The sequence below is a fragment of the Salmo trutta genome, chromosome 35 (assembly GCF_901001165.1).
Source record: "Salmo trutta chromosome 35, fSalTru1.1, whole genome shotgun sequence".
Taxonomy (NCBI): domain Eukaryota; kingdom Metazoa; phylum Chordata; class Actinopteri; order Salmoniformes; family Salmonidae; genus Salmo; species Salmo trutta.
In genome coordinates this window covers 13,218,414-13,240,466 of record NC_042991.1, presented here as the reverse complement: position 1 = coordinate 13,240,466, position 22,053 = coordinate 13,218,414, and the positions used below count along the sequence as shown (strand labels likewise).

The following is a 22,053-nucleotide window of genomic DNA, read 5'->3' as shown; positions in this document are numbered from 1 at the left end:
GGTAGCCCTGTTTTCACCTGTCCTTTGTGGGAAGTTGTTTTTGCACTGCTAGGGTTAGCCTGCATTACTGTTCGTGTTTTGTTTCATTAAGTGTTCTAATAAAAGTTAATATGAGCACTCAACCCGCTGCGCCTTGGTCCACTATATACGACGACCGTTACAGAACTTCCCACCACCAATGGAGCAAGCAGCGGGGTAAGGAGCTGGAGAAAAGCTATCGGGAGTCGTGGACCTGGGAGGAGATCCTAGCCGGAGAGGGACCATGGAAAAAGGCTGGAGAGGACCGGGACTGTTATATTGGAACACGATTGGCATGGAAGCCTGAGAGGCAGCCCCAATAAAAAAATTTGGGGGGGCACACAGATAGTTTGGCTGGGCCAGGGTTAAGCCTCAAGCCAACTCCCCGTGCTTACCGGAGGCAGCAGGTTACTGGTCAGGCCCCGTGCTATGGGGTGATGCGCATGGCGTCGAGGCCGAGCATTCACAGGCCGGTGTGCGCGGTGCCAGCGTCCCGCATTTGCCAGGGGGAAGCGGGCATCCAGCCAGTAAGGGTGGTGCCAGTACTGCGCTCGAGACCGCCAGTGCGCCTTCACGGCCTAGTGTATCCTGTTCCCGCTCCTCGCACTAGCCCTGAAGCTGCCAGTTGAGGACTTGAGGGGTCTGTTTCTCAAACTAGACACTAATGTACTTGTCCTCTTGCTCAGTTGTGCACTGGGGCCTCCCACTCTTAATATTCTGGTTAGAGCCAGTTTGCACTGTTCTGTGAAGGGAGTAGTTCACAGCGTTGTATGAGATCTTAAATTTCTCACATGGAATAGCCTTCATTTCTCAGAACAAGAATAGACTGACGAGTTTCACAGGAAACGTCTTTGTTTCTGGCCATTTTGAGCCTGTAATCAAACCCACAAATGCTGATGCTCCGATACTCAACTAGTCTAAAGAAGGAAAGTTTTATTGCTTCTTTAATCAGGACAACAGTTTTCAGCTGTTCTAACATAATTGCAAAAGGGTTTTCTAATGATCAATTAGCCTTTTAAAATGATAAACTTGGATTAGCTAACACAATGTGCCATTGGAACACAGGAGTGATGGTTGTTGATAATGGGCCTCTGTACGCCTGTGTCGATATTTCATAAAAAATCTGCCGTTTCCAACTACAATAGTCATTTACAACATTAACAATGTCTACACTGTATTTCTGATCAATTTTATGTTATTTTAATGGACAAAAAAAATGTTTTTCTTTCAAAAACAAGGACATTTCTCAGTGACTTCAAACTTTTGAACGGTAGTGTATATCTGTCTACAACACAGAGCACTCATCCCTGGCCATTGCTGACTGTATTTAGTTATAAGATTACCACATAAAAATGCCATTATGAAAATACTAAGCTGTAGACCACAAATCCATTATCCTTGCTGATTTTTTAAAACAATAGTATAAATTAATAATAACGACTTGATGCGTCAAATGTTGTTTTGTATATCAGTTCATAAACCCGATGGTGTTGGGACATAAAAAGTCTGTTCACTACTACAGTATCTGAAATTTTATGCTGCATATATTTTACTCAAATCTCCACCAAACCGGATTGAATGGGCTCGCGTGCCAGATCTGACCCACGGACCGTAGTGTGCCCACCCCTGAGCCAGCCCACCCCTGAGCTAGACCAGCATGGACAAGCTTGGTCACTAGCATAGCAGCATCACCAGCATAGGCTGGTCACCAGCATACCAGCATCACCAGCATAAGCTGGTCACCATCATACCAGCATCACCAGCATATGAGAGGGCTATGAGAGGGCTACTTACAGAACACAGTGTTGGGAAGGTATCACAGCAGTGATTGAATGAGGGTAAGAGGAATGAGTTGATGTGTTCACAGGCTTGACTTCAGTGAAGGACAGAGGTTGAGGTGTTCAGAGGCTTCAGTGCAGTACTCATCATGGATGGATTGTGTTAGAGAAGACCTCAACTCCTCCACTGAGGGCAGGACAGGATTTCATTGGGAAGATAAAAAACAATAACAGTTAGACTAAGGAGCTAAGAATTAGATATTCCAAGCAAGTATTAAAATCACATTGATGTGTAATAGTTTTAGTTTAGTTTTAATGTCATGTTCACAAGTACAGTGAAATAACTTTCTTGCAAGCTCTAAACCCAACAATGCAGCAATCAATAATGTAGTTAAAAAATAACATAAGCTTAATGTTACGGATACAGGTATCCTGTGTGTGTATTTGTTTTCTTTCCTTCTGCCCTAGTCACAGGTGTCACTCATCAGTCGCCAATCAGTCGCCAATACAGAAGACACACCTGCTCCTTTTCCCTTACCCAATCACATCCCCTTTCCCTTGGTTTAAAAACCCAGTCAGTTGTTTCCCCAAACTCTCTCACTCTCTCTCTCTTTCGATATGAGATTTCTCTTTTGCTTTTTGTACCTACATCTCACTTTGTCCGTTATCCTGTAAGTATTGTTGTGGTGTATGACTGTTTGTTTGCTGGTGGGAAAATGGGATACCAAGCTAAGTTGCCCATGGGCATACATTACCAGTAGGAAAACAGTGTCTAAATACCCTAGTTAGAACTGGGTGGACCACCCACTGTATTTTTGGTTAGCTAGCTAGCTGTTCTTAAAGCAAGCTAGACTAGCTTAGGGGTTTGTTTGGATATTTATTATTTATTTCCTTGGGTCCAACTCAGCCCCCCCATTACTGTGTGTTTAAACAATAAACCTCAAGTGTTTGACGGTAGATTTAGGTTGTCTGGTTTTTGGTTCTCACTCTTCCTTTTCACTATTATGATTTGCATGAGATATGTTACGGGTCTCGTTTCCATCCCCCCTAGGCTGGGTTAGGGTTAGGGTTAATCAAAAACACACAAAATTTTAAAGGAAGAACACGAGAAGAAGGTAAGCTATATACAGAGTCAGTTACAATACAATATTTACAATGTGCAGGGATAATATAGTGATAGAGGTACACTACCATTCAAAAGTTTGGGGTTACTTAGAAATGTTCTTGTTTTTGAAAGAAAAACTGATTTTTTTTGTCCATTAAAATAACATCAAATTGATCAAAAATACAGTGTAGACATTGTTAATTTTGTAAATGACTATTGTAGCTGGAAACGGCAGATCTTTTATGGAATATTAACACCGGCGTACAGAGGCCCACTATTAGCAACCATCACTCCTGCATTCCAACGGCACGTTGTGTAAGTTAATCCAAGTTTGTCATTTTAAAAGGTTAATTGATCATTAGAAAACCCTTTTGCAATTATGTTAGCACAGCTGAAAACTGCTGTCCTGATTAAAGAAGCAATAAAAGGTTCCTTCTTTAGACTAGTTGAGTATCTGGAGCATCAGCATTTGTGTGTTCGATTACAGGCTCAAAATGGCCAAAAACGAAGGACTTTCTTCTGAAACTCATCAGTCTATTCTTGTTCTGAGAAATGAAGGCTATGTGAGAAATTGCCAAGAAACTGAAGATCTCATACAACGCTGTGTACTACTCCCTTCACAGAATAGTGCAAACTGGCTCTAACCAGAATAGAAAGAGGAGTGGGAGGCCATGGTGCACAACTGAGCAAGAGGACAAGTACATTAGTGTCTAGTTTGAGAAACGGACTCCTCACAAGTCCTCAACTGGCAGCTTCATTAAATAGTACCCGCAAAACACCAGTCTCAATGTCAACAGTTAAGAGGCGACCCCGGTATGCTGGCCTTCTAGGCAGAGTTCCTCTGTCCAGTGTCTGTGCTCTTTTGCCCATCTTAATCTTTTATTTTTATTGGCCAGTCTGAGATATGGCTTATTCTTTGCAACTCTGCCTAGAAGGCCAGCATTCCGGAGTCGCCTCTTCGCTGTTGACGTTGGGACTGGTGTTTCAATAAGAATTTCAATAAATTCTAAAACATTAAAAATGGAGAAGTGGTCCGTGCATATGTATTCACCCCTTTTGCTATGAAGCCCCTAAATAAGATCTGGTGCAACCATTTACCTTCAGAAGGCATAATTAGTTAAATGAAGTCTACCTGTGTGCAATCTAAGTGTCACATGATCTGTCACATGAGAAGTACAGATCAGGGTTGGGTTACAAAAAATTACCAAAACTTTGAACATCCCAAGGAGCACCATTAAATCGATTATTAAAAAATGGAAAGAACATAGCACCACAACAAACCTGCCAAGTGAGGGCCGCCCACCAAAACTCATGGACCAGTCAAGGAGGGCATTAATCAGAGAGGAAACAAGGAGACCAAAGATAACCCTGAAGGAGCAGCAAAGCTCCACAGTGGAGATTGGAGTATCTGTCCATAGGACCACTTTAAGCCGTACACTCCACAGGGCTGGGCTTTACGGAAGAGTGGCCAGAAAAAAGCCATTGCTTAAAGAAAAAATGATATGGAAAAAGGTACTCTGGTCAGATGAAACTTAAATGTAGATTTTTGGCCATCAAGGAAAACGCTATGTCTGGCGCAAACCCAACACCTCTTATCACCCCGAGAGTACCATCCCCACACTGAAGCATGGTGGTGGCAGCATCATGATGTGGAGATGTTTTTCATCGGCAGGGACTCAGAATTGAAGGAATGATGGATGGTGCTAAATACAGAGAAATTCTTGAGGGAAACCTGTTTCAGTCTTCCAAAGATTTGAGACTGGGATGGAGATTCACCTTCCAGCAGGACAATGACCCTAAGCATACTGCTAAACAAACACTCAAGTGGTTTAAGGGGAAACATTTCATGGAATGGCCTAGTCAAAGCCCAGACCTCAATCCAATTGAGAGTCTGTGGTATGTCTTAAAGATTGCTGTACACCTGCGGATCCCATCCAACTTGAAGGAGCTGGAGCAGTTTTGCCTTGAAGAATGGGCAAAAATTCCAGTGGCTACAAACATTGGAGTAAAACAAGTTTATATTTTTGGGTTCTGATGGGGTACGACTGATGAACTAAGCTCATAAGGCATTTATAAGTGATATTCTTCAAGAATCAATGGGTACATATCATTAACAACAATTCATGTAGCAACTGCTGATTGCCCCTTAAAGCGGCTGAGCTAGCTAGGTAGCTGTTGAGCACTTTGATTGTGACAACTTTCTAGCAACCCAAAGGCAGCAAGCTAGCTAACTATTTTCCAATAAGGCATTTGTTTCATAACCCATCTAGTGAAGGTTGCAAGCTAGCTTAATCTAGTCTGCATAATACTGTTTGCCTTGTTTGGTGATCTTTAATACTAGCTAGCTAGCTATGCAGTTCCAACCTGCCTAGATTCCCATCCAACCAGCTAGCAATGGACAGCTACCTAGCTAAATATTTATAGTAAAGAACAGACATTCTTCAAGCCGAAGTTGGATATTAGTAGTGGTTTAGTAAAGGAGACAGGAGTTGGCCTAGGTCTGCTACACCTGGGCCTGATTGACTAACAAGCTACTTTTTAAACAATTCAACATTTTGTTTTCAACTTTAGTCTTGGCCTGCTCCTGGAGGGAAAAGACGACCACCGAAATGCTGCCTCCAACGCCTCGAGTGCCACTACGTACCGATATTAGCATTTTCAGCGCATTATGCCCATAGCATCAGAAAAGTATCTAAAAACAGATTTTGGAGGTCAAAAAAGTCACTGAGGATTTGAACATGAGGTGTGAAAAATGCTAATAATGGTGCCATGACTTGAATGGGATTTGTGCCACAAATACTAAAACATTAGGTGAAGGAACCTCAGCCAAAGCATGGATTGCTGTCATACCTTGTCCATAGACTGCTTACAGGGTAAGGAAACCAATGTAATTTTCACACTTATATTTCCACTTTGATACTGTAGGCAAAACTGGGCAACAGGTAGCCAGCCTACTGGTTAAGAGTGTTGGGCTAGTAACCGAAAGGACACTGGTTTGAATCCCAGAGTTGACTAGATGAAAAATCTGTCAATGTGCCCTTGAGTAGGGCACTTAACTCTAATTGCTCCTGTAAGTCGCTCTGGATAAGAGTGTCTGCTAAATGAAAAAATGTATATAAATTGTGTTTTCTGTCAATGCCAGGCTTTCTGCAACAGCCTTTAACTTATTGTTCTGCACCACAACAAATAATTAAGCAAGTACTTTACTAACCCCTAACCATAGTACTGAGGTTAGTGCTAAACTAACCCCCAAGCTCTACACTCAACAGGGTATTAAAAGACTTACTGATGATACAACTGTAACTCTAGTGGCTGGTATTCTGGAATCCAGCCTGTGGGGTATCTGTGACCTTTCCCTCATACGAGAATACAAGTGTACAAGGTTCAGAATTTAAACTAACACATGATGCAGATTGGCCTGCCAACACAACGGGAAGGTTACCTTGTCAATAAACGTGATCCTTTTTTTTGTTGTCTAAAAATAAGGAACAGGCATCCGCAATGAATTTTAACACCTCTTTGCATTGCAGTTGTTGTAACACAAGACAATACCAGACTACTCAACAAAAGGAACAAGTCACACCAACTCGCCACAACAAAACCTGACCCAGACACAGCAGGTGATTGACCTAGAACAGGAGGACTACAATCCCAAACATTGTACTTGGGACTACTCACACCAGTTGGTTTACATTGAACACAGACAATATCACTCAATTGTAATATGTACGAATTAGATGAGTCACATTACCTGATGAAGATACTCACCACATTATTATTAGATAAGATGGGATGGGGGCCGTTTTGCTAGCTCCTCCTCAACCTTGCTATTTTTTGTGTGTAAGGATTTCACTGTACCATTTACACTCACACTCAGTCCTGTGCACGTGACAAATAAACGTGTTTAATTTATTACGCCAAGACTTCCAGCTATTTGTTTTGTTGTTCAGTACTATCCGTCCCTCTTCAAAAAATCTGGGCCAGCTCCCCCTCAGGGGCATTCTGAGCTATGAAGGAGGTAGATGAAAAGTTGACCCCCCCACCCTATCATATGCCTCAAGAAATACCCCAGACTGCTCGATCAGAAGCCCAGTTTCAGAAACCTTCACTGACAGAGAAGTGGAGAAGTCTTAGTAGGGGAGACTAACCAAAGAGGAAAACTTGGACACTTTAGGAAAACAGTAAAAGTTTGGGAGAAAGGTAAGACATATTTTCTATTAAATTGTTATTTGACAACGTTGGTGCACTTATTTTTTTGTTAGTTATTTACATTTTTTCTACATGGACCTGATAGGAATGAGCATTTTAGAATTATTATTAGAAGTAGTACACTCCATTAGTTATTTCAGAAATCCTTAAATTATTAGAATTTAAGATTTTAACACTTTTGCAAGGGGAGCATATCCCTCATTTCATTGTCCAATCCTAACATAATCCCAGCATTAGTCAACCTAAATACAACCTTCAATTTTCTTCATCTTCAAATCTATTGATGTGTTCAAAGGGAGTTTGCCTTAATTGACAAGCCCACTTGTACATATGTTCCTTTACTTTGCGCTTGCAGTTTCTGCCTGCCAGCCACTGTTCAGCAGTGAGTACATTAATACATATGCACTTGAGAGCCTAAAACTGTCCTGTGCAATAGACCCATGGGATTTTGGTTTCCAGGTCTATTTATAAAACTGTATCTACACTGCATACAGGGCGATATTTGCGAATGGGCTAATGGGATACTGTAGCTGTCTTATGACTTGCAAAACACGTCTTATATGGAGCAAATGATATGCTGCCCTTCAACTGGGCACTCGTAAGTATGTAGGGCAACTTTTTTGGCAATAAGGTGTGTTGAAGACTATGCCTGATTATTTGAATGAATGGATTAATTAATGAATGAACAGTACGTGACAGAACAATTTATAGAACAGAGTATTTCTTTTCTTTTTTTCAAAGTATTTTTCACTTCAAATGCTGAGTCGTGTGCTTGTCCTAATTCCTTACTTGAGAAATAGTGGTGTCTGAAATGACTGACATCCTTGATAAAGATGAGCAATAATGACTGTATAAATACTTCAAATACTGAGCTACAGTATATTATATGCTCAAAAAAATGGGGAACTTATATTATTTTATTCACTTGCTCAGAGAAAGAGATTGTTAAACAAATCATATATTTTTCCCTAAAATGTAGGGTTAAAAATGATTCACACCCCTAAAGAGTCTTGTGAATATGGTAGTAAAAGTTTAGTATTTGGTCCCATATTCCTAGCACGCAATGACTATCTCAAGCTTGTGACTCTACAAACTTGTTGGATGCATTTGCAGTTCGTTTTAGTTGTTTCAGATTATTTTGTGCCCAATAGAAATGAATGGTAAATAATGTATTATAGTATCCTGGAGTCACTTTTATTATAAATAAGAATATAATATGTTTCTAAACACTTTTACATTAATCTGAATGCTACCATGATTACGGATAATCCCGACTGAATCGTGAATTGAGTGAGAAAGAAAGAGGGTCAAAGATCATTCCCCCAAGACATGCTAACCTCCCCTGTTATTGGCAATGGTGAGAAGTTAGCATGTCTTTGACCCTTTGTAACTTTCTTACTCATTATTATTCACAATTCATTCAGGATTACATTAATGGAGAAGTGTTTATATACATATTCTTATTTATAATAAAAGTGACTCCAGAGTGATACAATATGTTATTTATCATTCATTAGTATTGGGCACAAAATAATCTGAAACAACTAAAACGAACTGCAAATGCATCCAACAAGTTCGTAGAGTCACAAGCTTAATGTATAGTAGTCATTGTGTGCTAGGAATATGGGACCAAATACTAAGCTTTTGAATCTTTAGAGGTGTCAATTTTTACCCCTACATTTTGAGAATTTTTTTTTAATAAGTAATATCAATCTCTTTTTCTGAGCAATAGTAAAAGTGTAAAAACATATTTCCCATTTTTTGGGGAGCATACAATATTTGCAAAGGACTGTAAAGGTTTAAAATGATGATTCTACAGCATTTTCAGAAAGTATTCAGACTCTTTCCATTTTCCACACTTTGTTACATTACAACCTTATTCTAAAATGGATCATACAAATGTTTCCTCACCAATCTACACACAATACCCCATAAAGACAAAGCAAAAACAGGTTTTTAGAAATGTTTGTAAAATGTCAATTTTTTTTTTTTTAAAACAGATACCATATTTACGTAAGTATTCAGACCCTTTGCTAATTGAGTTCAGGTGCATCTTGTTTCCATTGATCATCCTTGAGATGTTTCTACAACTTGATTGGAGTCAACCTGTGATAAAGTAAATTGATTGGACATGATTTGGAAAGGCATTCATTCACCTTTTCTTTATAAGGTCCCACAGTTGACAATGCATGTCAGAGCAAAAACCAAGCCATGAGGTCAAAGGAATTGTCCTTAGAGCTCCGAGACACGATTGTGTCGAGGCACAGATCTGGGGAAGGGTACAAAAATGTTTTGCAGCATTGAAGGTCCCCAAGAACACAGTGGCCTCCATCATTCTTAAATGGGAGAAGTTTGGTACTACCAAGACTCTTCCTAAAGCTGGCCACTCGGCCAGTCTCAGCAATCGGGGAGAAGGGCCTTGGTTAGGGAGGTGAACAAGATACCGATGGTCACTCTGACAGAGCTCTAGAGTTACTCTGTGGAGATGGGAGAACCTTCCAGAAGGACAACCATCTCTCTAGCACTCCACCAATCAGGCCTTTATGGTCGAGTGGCCAGACGGAAGCAACTCCTCAGTAAAAGGCACATGACCGCCCGCTTGGTGTTTGCCAAAAGGCACCTAAAAGGACTCTCAGACCATAAGAAACAAGGTTATCTGGTCTGACAAAACCAAGATTGAACTCTTTGGCCTGAATGCCAAGACAGCGCAGGAGTGGCTTCGGGAAAAGTCTCTGAATGTCCTTGAGTGACCCAGCCAGAGCCAGGACTTGAACCCAATCGAACATCTCTGGAGAGACCTGAAAATAGCTGTGCAGCGTCACTCCCCAACCAACCGGACAGAGCTTGATAGGATCTGCAGAGAAGAATGGGAGAAACTCCCCAAATACAGGTGTGCCAAGCTTGTAGCGTCATACCCAAGAAGACTCGACACTCTAATCGCTGCCAAAGGTGCTTCAACAAAGTACTGAGGAAAGGGTCTGAATACTTATGTACATGTGATATCAGTTATTTTGTTTATATACATTTGCTAAAATTTCTGAACAGTTTTTGCATTGTCATTATATGGTATTGTGTGTTGAGGCAAAAAAAAATATTTTATCAATTTTAGAATAAGTCTATAACGTAACAAAATGTGGAAAAGGTCAAGGGGTCTAAATACTTTCTGAAGGCACTGTACAGTATTGTACAGAAACTCATAGAATTGTGTTGGGGTCAAAAGCCTTGTGTCACAAGCAAAGTGCAGTCTATGCTGCAGGTGCTCAATCAGTCATTAATTAAACAGCCTCATCCTGCCAATAACATTGCTGTGCAGCTTTTCCTACTAAACACCTTAAGCAACAGGGCCAATAAACATTGAGTTTCATTTCGTCCCCAAAATGTTCAGAACTTTAAGTCTAAGTTTTATGTCTTAAGGTTAAACGGTTGTGTTTTCTCTTTATACAGCAGTGAATGTTTTCTAAAGGGGTAAACATCTGTTTTGATGTACTCTAATTACAGCAGCGCAATCAAGGTGTATGCTTACTGATGCTAGTCTAGAACTCTCCTTAGTCTGGAGTAGATTAATACCTGCCATTGCAATGTTCATGCAGTGACTTTACTTCCGGCACACATATACGACTAATTCTTAAAACGGCTTCTCCCTGTGAGGGGAGTCTACCTGGTAGTAGTAGGTTTTTACAGTATTCAAAACCATTCTATAATTTGATGACCATGGGGCTGCTGCATAAATACTGCATTGCAGTATCAATTGAATCAATCCCATAATCTCTGGCTACGTCCCAATTATTTGTCATTCCTCAAGTGTGCACTTGTTCACTTCCCCAGCACTGATTTGAAAGGAAATGACTAGCGTAAAGAAATCTGGTGGAAACTCCCTCTAGCCAATGCCTCCATCAATCCAATGCTTTTAGATTTGTGGGAAGTAGTGAAAGTGCATTTCAGGAGAAAGGAGATATTGGGATGCACACCATGTAAAATGTGGCCAACCCAGGCAGTGGCGACCCGTCATTCAGGGCAGGTGGGGCTCAAAGAAGAAAAAAAAGTGTATATATTTTACTTTTTTGGGGGGGGGGCTTGCCTCTTTTGCATGTTATTTTGGCATTAATACGTGTCACATATCAGTTTGAAAACAATGTAAAAAAAATAATATATATTATTGAGTTAATAAAGCCGCATACAAACAGACAGCTCCAAAATGCAGGTGTTTCAGCCTAGCTAGGTGCTTTCTGTGGTGATGGGGCAGGCCAGCAGAAAACAGGAGCATTGCACCGCAATTGGCTCAGCATTGCACCGTAATTGGCTCAGTGTTCTGTCACTCATGGGGACACTGTCACCTGCCTTTAGTAAGGGTAGACATCAAGAATGTGAGCCCTTTGGGTGCTGCCATAGAGTTACATTAGAAGTGCCCTTCCAAGAAGGCTCAAGGTCATTTGGCCACAGAAATGACGTCAAATCACGTTATATGTACAGTAGCTTTGACTGATCATGTCAACATCTTACTTTCACAATCTTAGCTAGCAGTCATCATCATGAATCAAGTCTACTGGCAAATCCTTTTTAGTCCTTGTCATATGAAGAGAAATAATGAAGAGAAAATATAGATAAAACGTATCAATGCTCATCGGCCATTGGACATAAACATTACACAACAATTTGGAGATCGCAAATTCACCAATGAGTGGTTTGTAAGGAATCGGTGACAGTGGCTAACTGCAAGTATTGCAACTGGGAAGTCGGGGATAATACGTTTTGAACGGTCATTCAACTCGGAATTGTAAATCCGGCATCTTTCTCTTTGAGGACAAAATTTACCCACGAAGGACAGCCGCGCCACTTTCCTGTTCGCAACTTGAGTCCAAAAATGTCTTATGTTGCTTCATAAATTATGTAGGATGCCAGAGAGATATCTATACTATAGCTAAGAAAGTAATACTCTACTAAGTGTATGTTGTGTAATAAGCTGTTAGTAGCCCATGTGCCTCACCCTAATAATGTGGTCTATTTTCACCAATGCGGTATTGTAAACACATCGTTCGTTGCCGGTGTGTGCTTGTTTGCAAACTTTTTGTTATAACTTTGACGGTGCTAGTGATAGTAGTACACTGTAAGAACGGCCCATGTTCTGAATTCTGTCGCTGTATATTTCAAAAGTGCTGAACAAATAGTTATTGACTACGTCTGTTGTCGCTCGCTCATTAATGTCTTAATCTAAATTATGGATTGCCTCTTATCTGCTTGTCATCCCCATATGCCATAGTTTGTACATCTCAATTGTCAGTAGAAACCACATTTGTTCAAGCAAATCAGCCATAGCAGCTATGTTTTTTTAAAAGGCAGTAAATGAGGCTGAATGAACTGTTTCGCTGCCAGACAAGGCTCCGCTGAAAGCCAGGTGTAGCAGTGGTAAGGTGTTGGGACTGCTTTATGTAGACCTTAACAGTTTGTGGGCAGTTTGTCACCGTTATAGTGCAATTAATGTATTGTTTTGTGTTTTTTTTTGTTTGCCCCACCAATATTTTCATGCTAAAATTGCCACTGAACCCAGGACAAAATGATATATTGATATCCCTACCCTGTAAGCAGTATGGATAGGTTAGACAGCAATCCATGCTTTAGTTTTATTTACCTGGCCAAGTTTTTTTGCAATATCCCTGATATTAGCATTTTCACACTTCATGTCCAAGTCATCTTAAATTAACATAATTAAACTACACAAGTAAAACCAATATGTCATTTTGTAATTTGGGTAAAATAATATTTTGGCTTGCTGTGCTTAGGAATGGGTCTCGCAAGATCCAACTTGGTGGAAATAATGCATAATATGTAATTGCATGCCCTCTTTTTCTCTCGAGATCCAACATGGCAGTTGCCAGCATGGCCATGCCTGGCTCCACAGCGGGCCCCACGCTGGGGTTTGATGACTACAGTCTCTACAACAACCTGTCAGATGATGAGCTGATGCAGCTGGCTATCGAACGCAGCCTCAGTGAGACCCACGATGCCACTCCACCGGGTGAAGCCAGCAACACCCCCACAGCTCTAGGAAGAAGAACAGTCCAGATTAGGGCAAATCCACCCCCAACCAGGCTGAACCCACCAAATCCACCAAGGCAGGAACCAAGCCATAGGCCGCCTACTGCCAAACCAACTGACGTGTATGTACCAGCTGAAAAGATCCTTCATTGTTTTTCATTATCCACATTATCCACTTATCCACTTGGTCATTGGGACACCCTTTACATTAAGTTGTAGGCTACAGACAGTTACATGCAATTCAAATTTATTGACATAATTACATGTTATTTGCAGATGCATGCACGGGTGACTAATTCTGCTAGCCGGCAAACCAAGAGGCCCCGAGTATCGGTTGTTGACATTCGACACCTCGTTAACATGCTGTCCTCATCGCTTCCCGTTGGGCCACGTGCGAAACACATGTCGCATCTCATGGCACTGGATTCTTACCCAACGGGCATTTAGGAATAGATCCAAGTAGCAGTCTGAAGTTCATATGCCACCATGGAGGGAAATAGCAACACTAACGAAAACAAGTCTTGGTGTAGAGTTGGACGTACTGTTGCAGGCTCTAAAAAGTAAGCTATGTCACGTTACAGTATTGGCAGGACAATTTCTGTATTGTGTGTGCAAATTGGCGTTCTAGCATCTAGGGAAATTGTAAAAAAAAGTATAATAATTGTGCCCTCCAACTGTACATGTTGGATATTAACATACTATGCACATGTCTAAAGTCTAAACATTAGAAAAGCATTTAGAGGAACACTTGAAGGGAGATATGAACTAAAATTGTGATAGTGGACACGTATTTTAGATGTAATAAGAGCAATGAGAATTGATTAAGGAATCAAACAATTAACTTTTGAAGAAACACACATTATCTATTGAGTTTAGGATCCCTCCATATTAGTTTAGTTAATTTAAAGTACACGTTTGCAGCAGTATTACTAAGTATTCACCCCTCTTGGATTTTTGCAAATTTTGTTACAAAGTAGGTTGAAATGGATTTAATTGTGATTTCTTTTTGGGTCATTGATCTACCCAATACTCTAATGTCAAATAATTTTTATATACACTGAACAAAAACATGAACACAACATGTAATAACATGAAATAAAAAATCCCAGAAATGTTTAATATGCACCTAAAGCTTAATTCTCTCAAATGTTGTGCCCAAATTTGTTATATCCCTGCTAGTGAGCATTTCTCCTTTGCCAAAATAATCCATCCACCTGACAGGTGTGGCATATCAAGAAGTTGATTAAACAGCATGATCATTACACAGGTGCAGCTTGTGCTGGTGACAATAAAAGGTGACTCTAAACTGTGCAGTTTTGTCACACAACACAATGCCACAGATGTCTCAAGCTGAGGGAGCGTGCAATTGGCATGCTGATTGCAGGAATGTCCACCAGGGCCTGGCTGGGTGGGCCTGGCTGCCAAGTGGGTGGGCCTATGCCCTCCCCCATGGCTGCACCCCTGATCAGTTGTGATTAGGACCTAATAACATTATTTTCAATTGACTGATTTCCTTATATGAACTGTAACTCAGGAAAATCTTTGAAATCGTTGCATGATGCATTAATATTTTTTGTTCAGTGTAGTTGTACAAGTATTCACCCGCTTTGTTTTTGGCAAGCCTAAATTAGTTTAGGAGTCAAATTTGGCTTAACAAATCACATGATAAGTTAGAAGGTTTCACTCTGTGAAATAATAGGGGTTAACATGATTTTTGAATGACTACCCCTTCCTCTGTCCAGACTGCTCCCCATACATACACTACCATTCAAAAGTTTAGGGTCACTTAGAAATGTCCTTGTTTTTGAAAGAAAAGCAAATTTTTTTGCCCATTAAAATAACATAAATACAGTGTAGACGTTGTTAATGTTGTAAATAACTATTGTAGCTGGAAAATGGTGATTGTTTTATGGAATATCCACATAGGCGTACTGAGGCTGATTGTCAGCAACCATCACTCCTGTGTTCCAATGGCACGTTGTGTTAGCAAATCCAAGTTTATCATTTTAAAAAGCTAATTGATCATTAGAAAACCCTTTTGCAATTATGTTAGCATGTTCCCATCTCCACAGAGGAACTCAAGAGATCTGTCAGACTGACCATCAATTGCTCAGTTTGGCCAGATGGCCAGCTCTAGGAAGAGTCTTGGTAGTTCCAAACCTCTTCCATTTAAGAATGATGGAGGCCACTGTGTTCTTGGGGACCTTCAATGCTGCAGAAATGCTTTGGTACCCTTCCCTAGATCTGTGCCTCAACACAATCCTGTCTCGGAGTTCTACGGACAATTCCTTCGACCTAATGGTTTGGTTTTTGCTCTGAGATGCACTGTCAACTGTGGGACCTTATATAGACAGGTGTGTGCCTTTCTAAATCATGTCCAATCAATTTAATTTACCACAGGTGGACTCTAATCAAGTTGTAGAAACATCTCAAGGATGGTCAATAGAAACAGGATGCACCTGAGGTCAATTTTGAGTCTCATAGCAAAGGGTCTGAATACTTATGTAAATATTTCTAAAAACCTGTTTTCGCTTTGTCAATATTGATTTGAATTGGGTTGAGATCTGTTGAATGAGATGGCCATGGCATATGGGTTACATCTTTTTCATGATCATCAAACCATTCACTTGTGCCCTTTGGATGGGCGTATTGTCATCCTACGGTGGCATAGCCATGGTAGCCAAAATAATGGCCTGACCAGCATTTTTATACATGACCCTAAGCATGATGGGATGTTAATTGCTTAATTAAATCAGAAACCACACCTGTGTGGAAGCACCTGCTTTCAATATACCCAGTTTATCCCTGATTTACTCAAGTGTTTCCATTATTTTGGCAGTTACCTATATGTACTTGGGTGATTCTCATGAAACTTGCACTTGACAAAAAAACATTTTGACAATAAAATAATCCACCATAATTCCTTTTAGATCACTAAGACTAAGATCTGTATTTATCTATTTCATAATTATTGTTATGTTTATTGATCAGATATTATGCATTTTACCACAATTTCCACAACTACCAATGCAAAAAGTCCAAAAAGTTAAACAAATCCATTTCTAATATATTTGTAATATTGTTCACCTAATGAAAAAGCCCAAGTTAAACAGAACACTGAAAACAAATATATTTAAAAGTAAATTAACATTTATTTCATCATTTATCTCATTACAGCAACATATAAAATTTTCTGAATCATGTTTTTTTTGTCATAATTATTTGTTTATGCATGTTATTGTTATGTAGACATTTGGATAAGGAACAAAAAGGCACAATATCAGATTAACATCTAATATTTAATTAATATTGGTGCATTACGGTAATGATAAACAGGTTTCAGAGATGAGAATGAATGTTTCAGTAATGAGTGTTGCATAGTTTGCCACTGAAAAACTGTACCAAGCTCTATTAGAGATTTAGTAGCTCAATACATCATCAAACTTTGTCATTTGGTAAATGCCAAATAACTTGTATAATACTAAAATCTTTTACATTTTAGTTATTTAGCAGACGCTCTGATCTTAATGCAATTGACTTATTTTATTTTTGCATAAGTATGAGTACTGTAATTACTTAAGCATAAAGTAACTTGAAATTGAATTGGATCTTATGGGAAAATGGCATAACATGATTTTCCTATAAAGTATCTAAATATGTGGGATATTGACCAAAAAGCTGTCTTGGGTTCAGACAACAGTATACGTAAGTGATAAAACAGGTACATATGTCAAAATGGGGATATCGTCCTTTAAGAGGTGGGGTTGCTATTTGCTGAAACACAAACTCCAGATTGTGGCTTTAAGTATATTAAAATGGGGCTAAACACCCATATTTTGTCGTGATAATCCCATATTTAATTTTTTGAAAACTGACATTTAAATTTAAAAAATAAAAAATAACTGTACAATAGGTGTAAGCAGTGGTCCCAGTTATTTTTGGGGGGTGGCATGTAGCCTAGTGGTTAGAGTATTGGGCCGCTAACCGAAAGGTTGCTAGATCGAATCCCTGTGCTGACAAGGTAAAAATCTGTTGTTCTGCCCCTGAACAAGGCAGTAACCCACTGTTCCTAGGCCGTCATTGTAAATAAGAATTTGTTCTTAACTGACTTGCCTAGCTAAATAAAGCTTCAATAAAAAGAATAATAATTAAAGTTACCAGCACTGCACAACTGTTCCTAGGCTGTCATTGTAAATAAGAATTTTCATGAGAATTAGCTAACTATCATTACTGAAATTAAGGTTCTCATTACCGAAATGGACCCAACAAACCTGTAGTTAAATCTGCAAGTAATAGGAGACAGCCATTATGAGTCAGCAAACAATTGACTAGATCACTAAAGCCCATGGTTGGTAAAGTAATGGTTCTCAAAGTTTTTACCAATTCAAGCTTTTTGCCCTTTAAGTAATGAGAAGGCCAAGGGGGGTGTTTGAGAATAAAATCCTCATTCTGAAGTAGAGTTGCACATCTTGGGGAATATTCAGACGTGAAAACTTTCCGTGGGAATGTATTTTAAAAAAAAATGATTTCATCTTTATTTAACCAGGTAGGCCAGTTGAGAACAAGTTCTCATTTACAACTGCGACCTAGCCAAGACAAAGCAAAGCAGTGCGACAAAAACAACACAGAGTTACACATAAACAAATGTACAGTCAATAACACAATAGAAAAATATATGTAGTGTGTGCAAATGTAGAAGAGTATGGAGGTAAGGCAATAAATAGGCCATAGAGGTGAAATAATTATAATTTAACATTAACACTGGAGTGATAGATATGCAGATGATGATGTGCTAGTAGAGATACTGGGGTGCAAAAGAGTAAGAGGATAAGTAACAATATGGGGATGAGGTAGTTTGGTGTGCTATTTACAGATTGGCTGTGTACAGGTGCAGTGATCGGTAAGCTGCTCTGACAGCTGATGTTTAAAGTTAGAGAGGGAGATATGACTCCAGCTTCAGTGATTTTTGCAATTTGTTCCAGTCATTGGCAGCAGAGAACTGGAAGGAAAGGCGGAGAAGGATGGGGATGACCAGTGAAAAATACCTGCTGGAGTGCGCGCTACGGGTGGGTGTTGCTTTGGTGACCACTGAGCTGAGATAAGGCGGGGCTTTACCTAGCATAGACTTATAGATGACCTGGAGCCAATGGGTTTGGCGACGAATATGTAGTGAGGGCCAGCCAACGAAAGCATACAGGTCGCAGTGGTGGGTAGTATATGGGGCTTTGGTGACAAAACGGATGGCATCCAGTTTGCTGAGTAGAGTGTTGGAGGCTATTTTGTAAATGACATTGCCGAAGTCAGGGATCGGTAGGATAGTCAGTTTTACAAGGATATGTTTGGCAGCATGAGTGAAGGAGGCCTCGTTTGCGAAATAGGAAGCCGATTCTAGATTTCATTTTGGATTGGAGATGCTTAATTCGAGTCTGGAAGGAGAGTTTGCAGTCTAAACAGACACCTAGGTATTTGTAGTTGTCCACATATTCTAAGTCAGAACCGTCCAGAGTAGTGATGCTAGTCGGGCAGGAGGGTGCAGGCAGCAATCGGTTGAAGAGCATGCACTTAGTTTTACTTGCATTTAAGAGCAGTTGGAGGCCACGGAAGAAGTGTTGTATGGCATTGAAGCTCGTTTGGAGGTTTGTTAGCACAGTGTCCAAAGAAGGGCCAGCTGTATACAGAATGGTGTCGTCTGCGTACAGATGGATCAGAGAATCACCAGCAGCAAGAGCAACATCATTGATATATACAGAGAAAAATTGGCCCGTGAATTGAACCCTGTGGCACCCCCATAGAGATTGCCAGAGGTCCGGACAACAGGCCCTCCGATTTGACACACTGAACTCTATCTGAGAAGTAGTTGGTGAACCAGGCGAGGCAGTCATTTGAGAAGCCAAGGCTATTGAGTCATAAGAATGCGGTGATTGACAGAGTCGAAAGCCTTGGCCAGGTCGATGAAGACTGCTGCACAGTACTGTCTCTTATCGATGGCGGTTATGATATCGTTTAGGAACTTGAGCGTGGCTGAGGTAGATATGCATGACCAGCTCGGAAACCAGATTGCGTCGTGGAGAAGGTACGGTGGGATTCAAAATGGGAATATATGGGAATTGACGGGAATATATGGGAATTAATATTAGTACCATTTAAATGTAGATGTTTTTTGCATTGGATATATTTACCATATCATTTGGAGACAGAAACATAAACCTTTACCTTGTCATAAGTAGACATAATTGCAAATTATTAAATCCTTCCAATAGAAATTTAAAAAACGATTTAGTTACGAATTGAACTTTAATTTAATTAGTTGACTCTTCACATGGGATGATTTCACTGAACAAGAATAGCCTCAGATTTGCCCGGATTGCCACCAATTTTTCAACCCTTGTATTGGTCAGCCTGTTGCGTGCGTGTTCCCAAACAAGGACCAGTTGCGCTCTGAAGCGACTGATGTTGGTGGGACTTGGAGGATGATGGAGGCAACAGGGGAAAGAGCCTCAGATCCACAAACTCCTTCCACCAGGTGGCTGATGAGATATGCTAGTACGACTGCCATATTGCATCTCCATCCCAAAGCTCTTGCATTGATGATTGCCTTCAGCTCATCTGCAATACAGAGACCGGTGTGTCTGTTGTCCCTTGTGTCTGGGCTCTTGTAGAATACTGGTTGAGGGGTGGAGATGATGTAGTTTATTATTCCTTGCCCACGAACACTCGACCACCCATCAGAGATGATTGCAATACAGTCAGCTTTCTCTATGATTTACATGACCCTCACTTGAACTCTGTTGAACTCTGCATCCAGCAAACGAGTAGATAAAGCATGTCTGGTTGGAGGGGTGTATGCTGAGCGAAGAACACTCAGAAATATTTTCCAATATACACTGCCTGTGAGCATCAGAGGTGAACCAGTTGCATACACAGCTTGAGCAAGACATTTATCAGCATTTCTCTACATTCCTCCATTGAGTCAAAAAAACATATGGTTCCAGGAGGACTATGAGCTGTTGCTATCAATAAGGTGTCTGATTAATCATTTTCACCTCGAATAGAAGTAGAAGGACTGTTGTCAGAGGTTGCTTGTTGTGAACTTTATGCACTTGGCCAGAAGATTCTGCATCTTTGTTGCATTCTTCACATATGATTTAGCACAGTATTTGCAAATGTACACAGCTTTTCCTTCTACATTAGCTGCAGTGAAATGTCTCCACACATCAGATAGTGCCCGTGGCATTTTCCTGTAAAGATTATTAATTAAAAAAATATATATACACTGCTCAAAGAAATAAAGGGAACACTTAAACAACACAATGTAACTCCAAGTCAATCACACTTCTGTGAAATCAAACTGTCCACTTAGGAAGCAACACTGATTGACAATAAATTTCACATGCTGTTGTGCAAATGGAATAGGCAACAGGTGGAAATTATAGGCAATTAGCAAGACACCCCCAATAAAGGAGTGGTTCTGCAGGTGGGGACCACAGACCACTTCTCAGTTCCTATGCTTCCTGGCTGATGTTTTGGTCACTTTTGAATGCTGGCGGTGCTTTCACTCTAGTGGTAGCATGAGACGGAGTCTACAACCCACAAAAGTGGCTCAGGTAGTGCAGCTCATCCAGGATGGCACATCAATGCGAGCTGTGGCAAGAAGGTTTGCTGTGTCTGTCAGCGTAGTGTCCAGAGCATGGAGGCGCTACCAGGAGACAGGCCAGTACATCAGGAGACGTGGAGGAGGCCGTAGGAGGGCAACAACCCAGCAGCAGGACCGCTACCTCCGCCTTTGTGCAAGGAGGAGCAGGAGAAGCACTGCCAGAGCCCTGCAAAATGACCTCCAGCAGGCCACAAATGTGCATGTGTCTGCTCAAATGGTCAGAAACAGACTCCATGAGGGTGGTATGAGGGCCCGACGTCCACAGGTGGGGGTTGTGCTTACAGCCCAACACCGTGCAGGACTTTTGGCATTTGCCAGAGAACACCAAGATTGGCAAATTCGCCACTGGCGCCCTGTGCTCTTCACAGATGAAAGCCGGTTCACACTGAGCACGTGACAGACGTGACAGAGTCTGGAGACGCCGTGGAGAACGTTCTGCTGCCTGCAACATCCTCCAGCATGACCGGTTTGGCGGTGGGTCAGTCATGGTGTGGGGTGGCATTTCTTTGGGGGGCCGCACAGCCCTCCATGTGCTCGCCAGAGGTAGCCTGACTGCCATTAGGTACCGAGATGAGATCCTCAGACCCCTTGTGAGACCATATGCTGGTGCGGTTAGCCCTGGGTTCCTCCTAATGCAAGACAATGCTTGACCTCATGTGGCTGGAGTGTGTCAGCAGTTCCTGCAAGATGAAGGCATTGATGCTATGGACTGGCCCACCCGTTCCCCAGACCTGAATCCAATTGAGCACATCTGAGACATCATGTCTCGCTCCATCCACCAACACCACGTTGCACCACAGACTGTCCAGGAGTTGGCGGATGCTTTAGTCCAGGTCTGGGAGGAGATCCCTCAGGAGACCGTCCGCCACCTTATCAGGAGCATGCCCAGGCGTTGTAGGGAGGTCATACAGGCACGTGAAGGCCACACACACTACTGAGCCTCATTTTGACTTGTTTTAAGGACATTACATCAAAGTTGGATGAGCCTGTAGTGTGGTTTTCCACTTTAATTTTGAGTGTGACTCCAAATCCAGACCTCCATGGGTTGATAAATTGGATTTCCATTGATTATTTTTGTGTGATTTTGTTGTCAGCACATTCAACTATGTAAAGAAAAAAGTATTTAATAAGATTATTTCTTTCATTCTGATCTGGGATGTGTTGTTTAAGTGTTCCCTTTATTTTTTTGAGCAGTATATATTTATACACACACACACACACACAATTCCATGTACAGATAAATAGTTAAGCAGTTA

The 22,053-nt window shown here is 40.9% G+C and overlaps 1 protein-coding gene across 3 annotated transcripts in view; it reads left to right on the top strand.

Annotated features, from left to right (window-relative positions):
- Nucleotides 1-6,890: 6,890 nt before the first annotated feature.
- The window catches only part of asb2a.1 (ankyrin repeat and SOCS box containing 2a, tandem duplicate 1), a 39,233-nt gene continuing 24,070 nt past the window's right edge, over nucleotides 6,891-22,053 (top strand). The window contains exons 1-2 of one of the 3 annotated variants that reach the window (XM_029733378.1): nucleotides 6,891-7,101; nucleotides 12,963-13,265. In XM_029733378.1, the coding sequence (XP_029589238.1) occupies nucleotides 12,970-13,265 (296 nt within the window). In that variant the 5' untranslated portion in view covers nucleotides 6,891-7,101; nucleotides 12,963-12,969. Of the gene's footprint in view, nucleotides 7,102-12,962; nucleotides 13,266-13,449; nucleotides 13,704-22,053 lie in introns of those variants that run through there. The other 2 variants (XM_029733379.1, XM_029733380.1) reach the window with 2 other exon arrangements.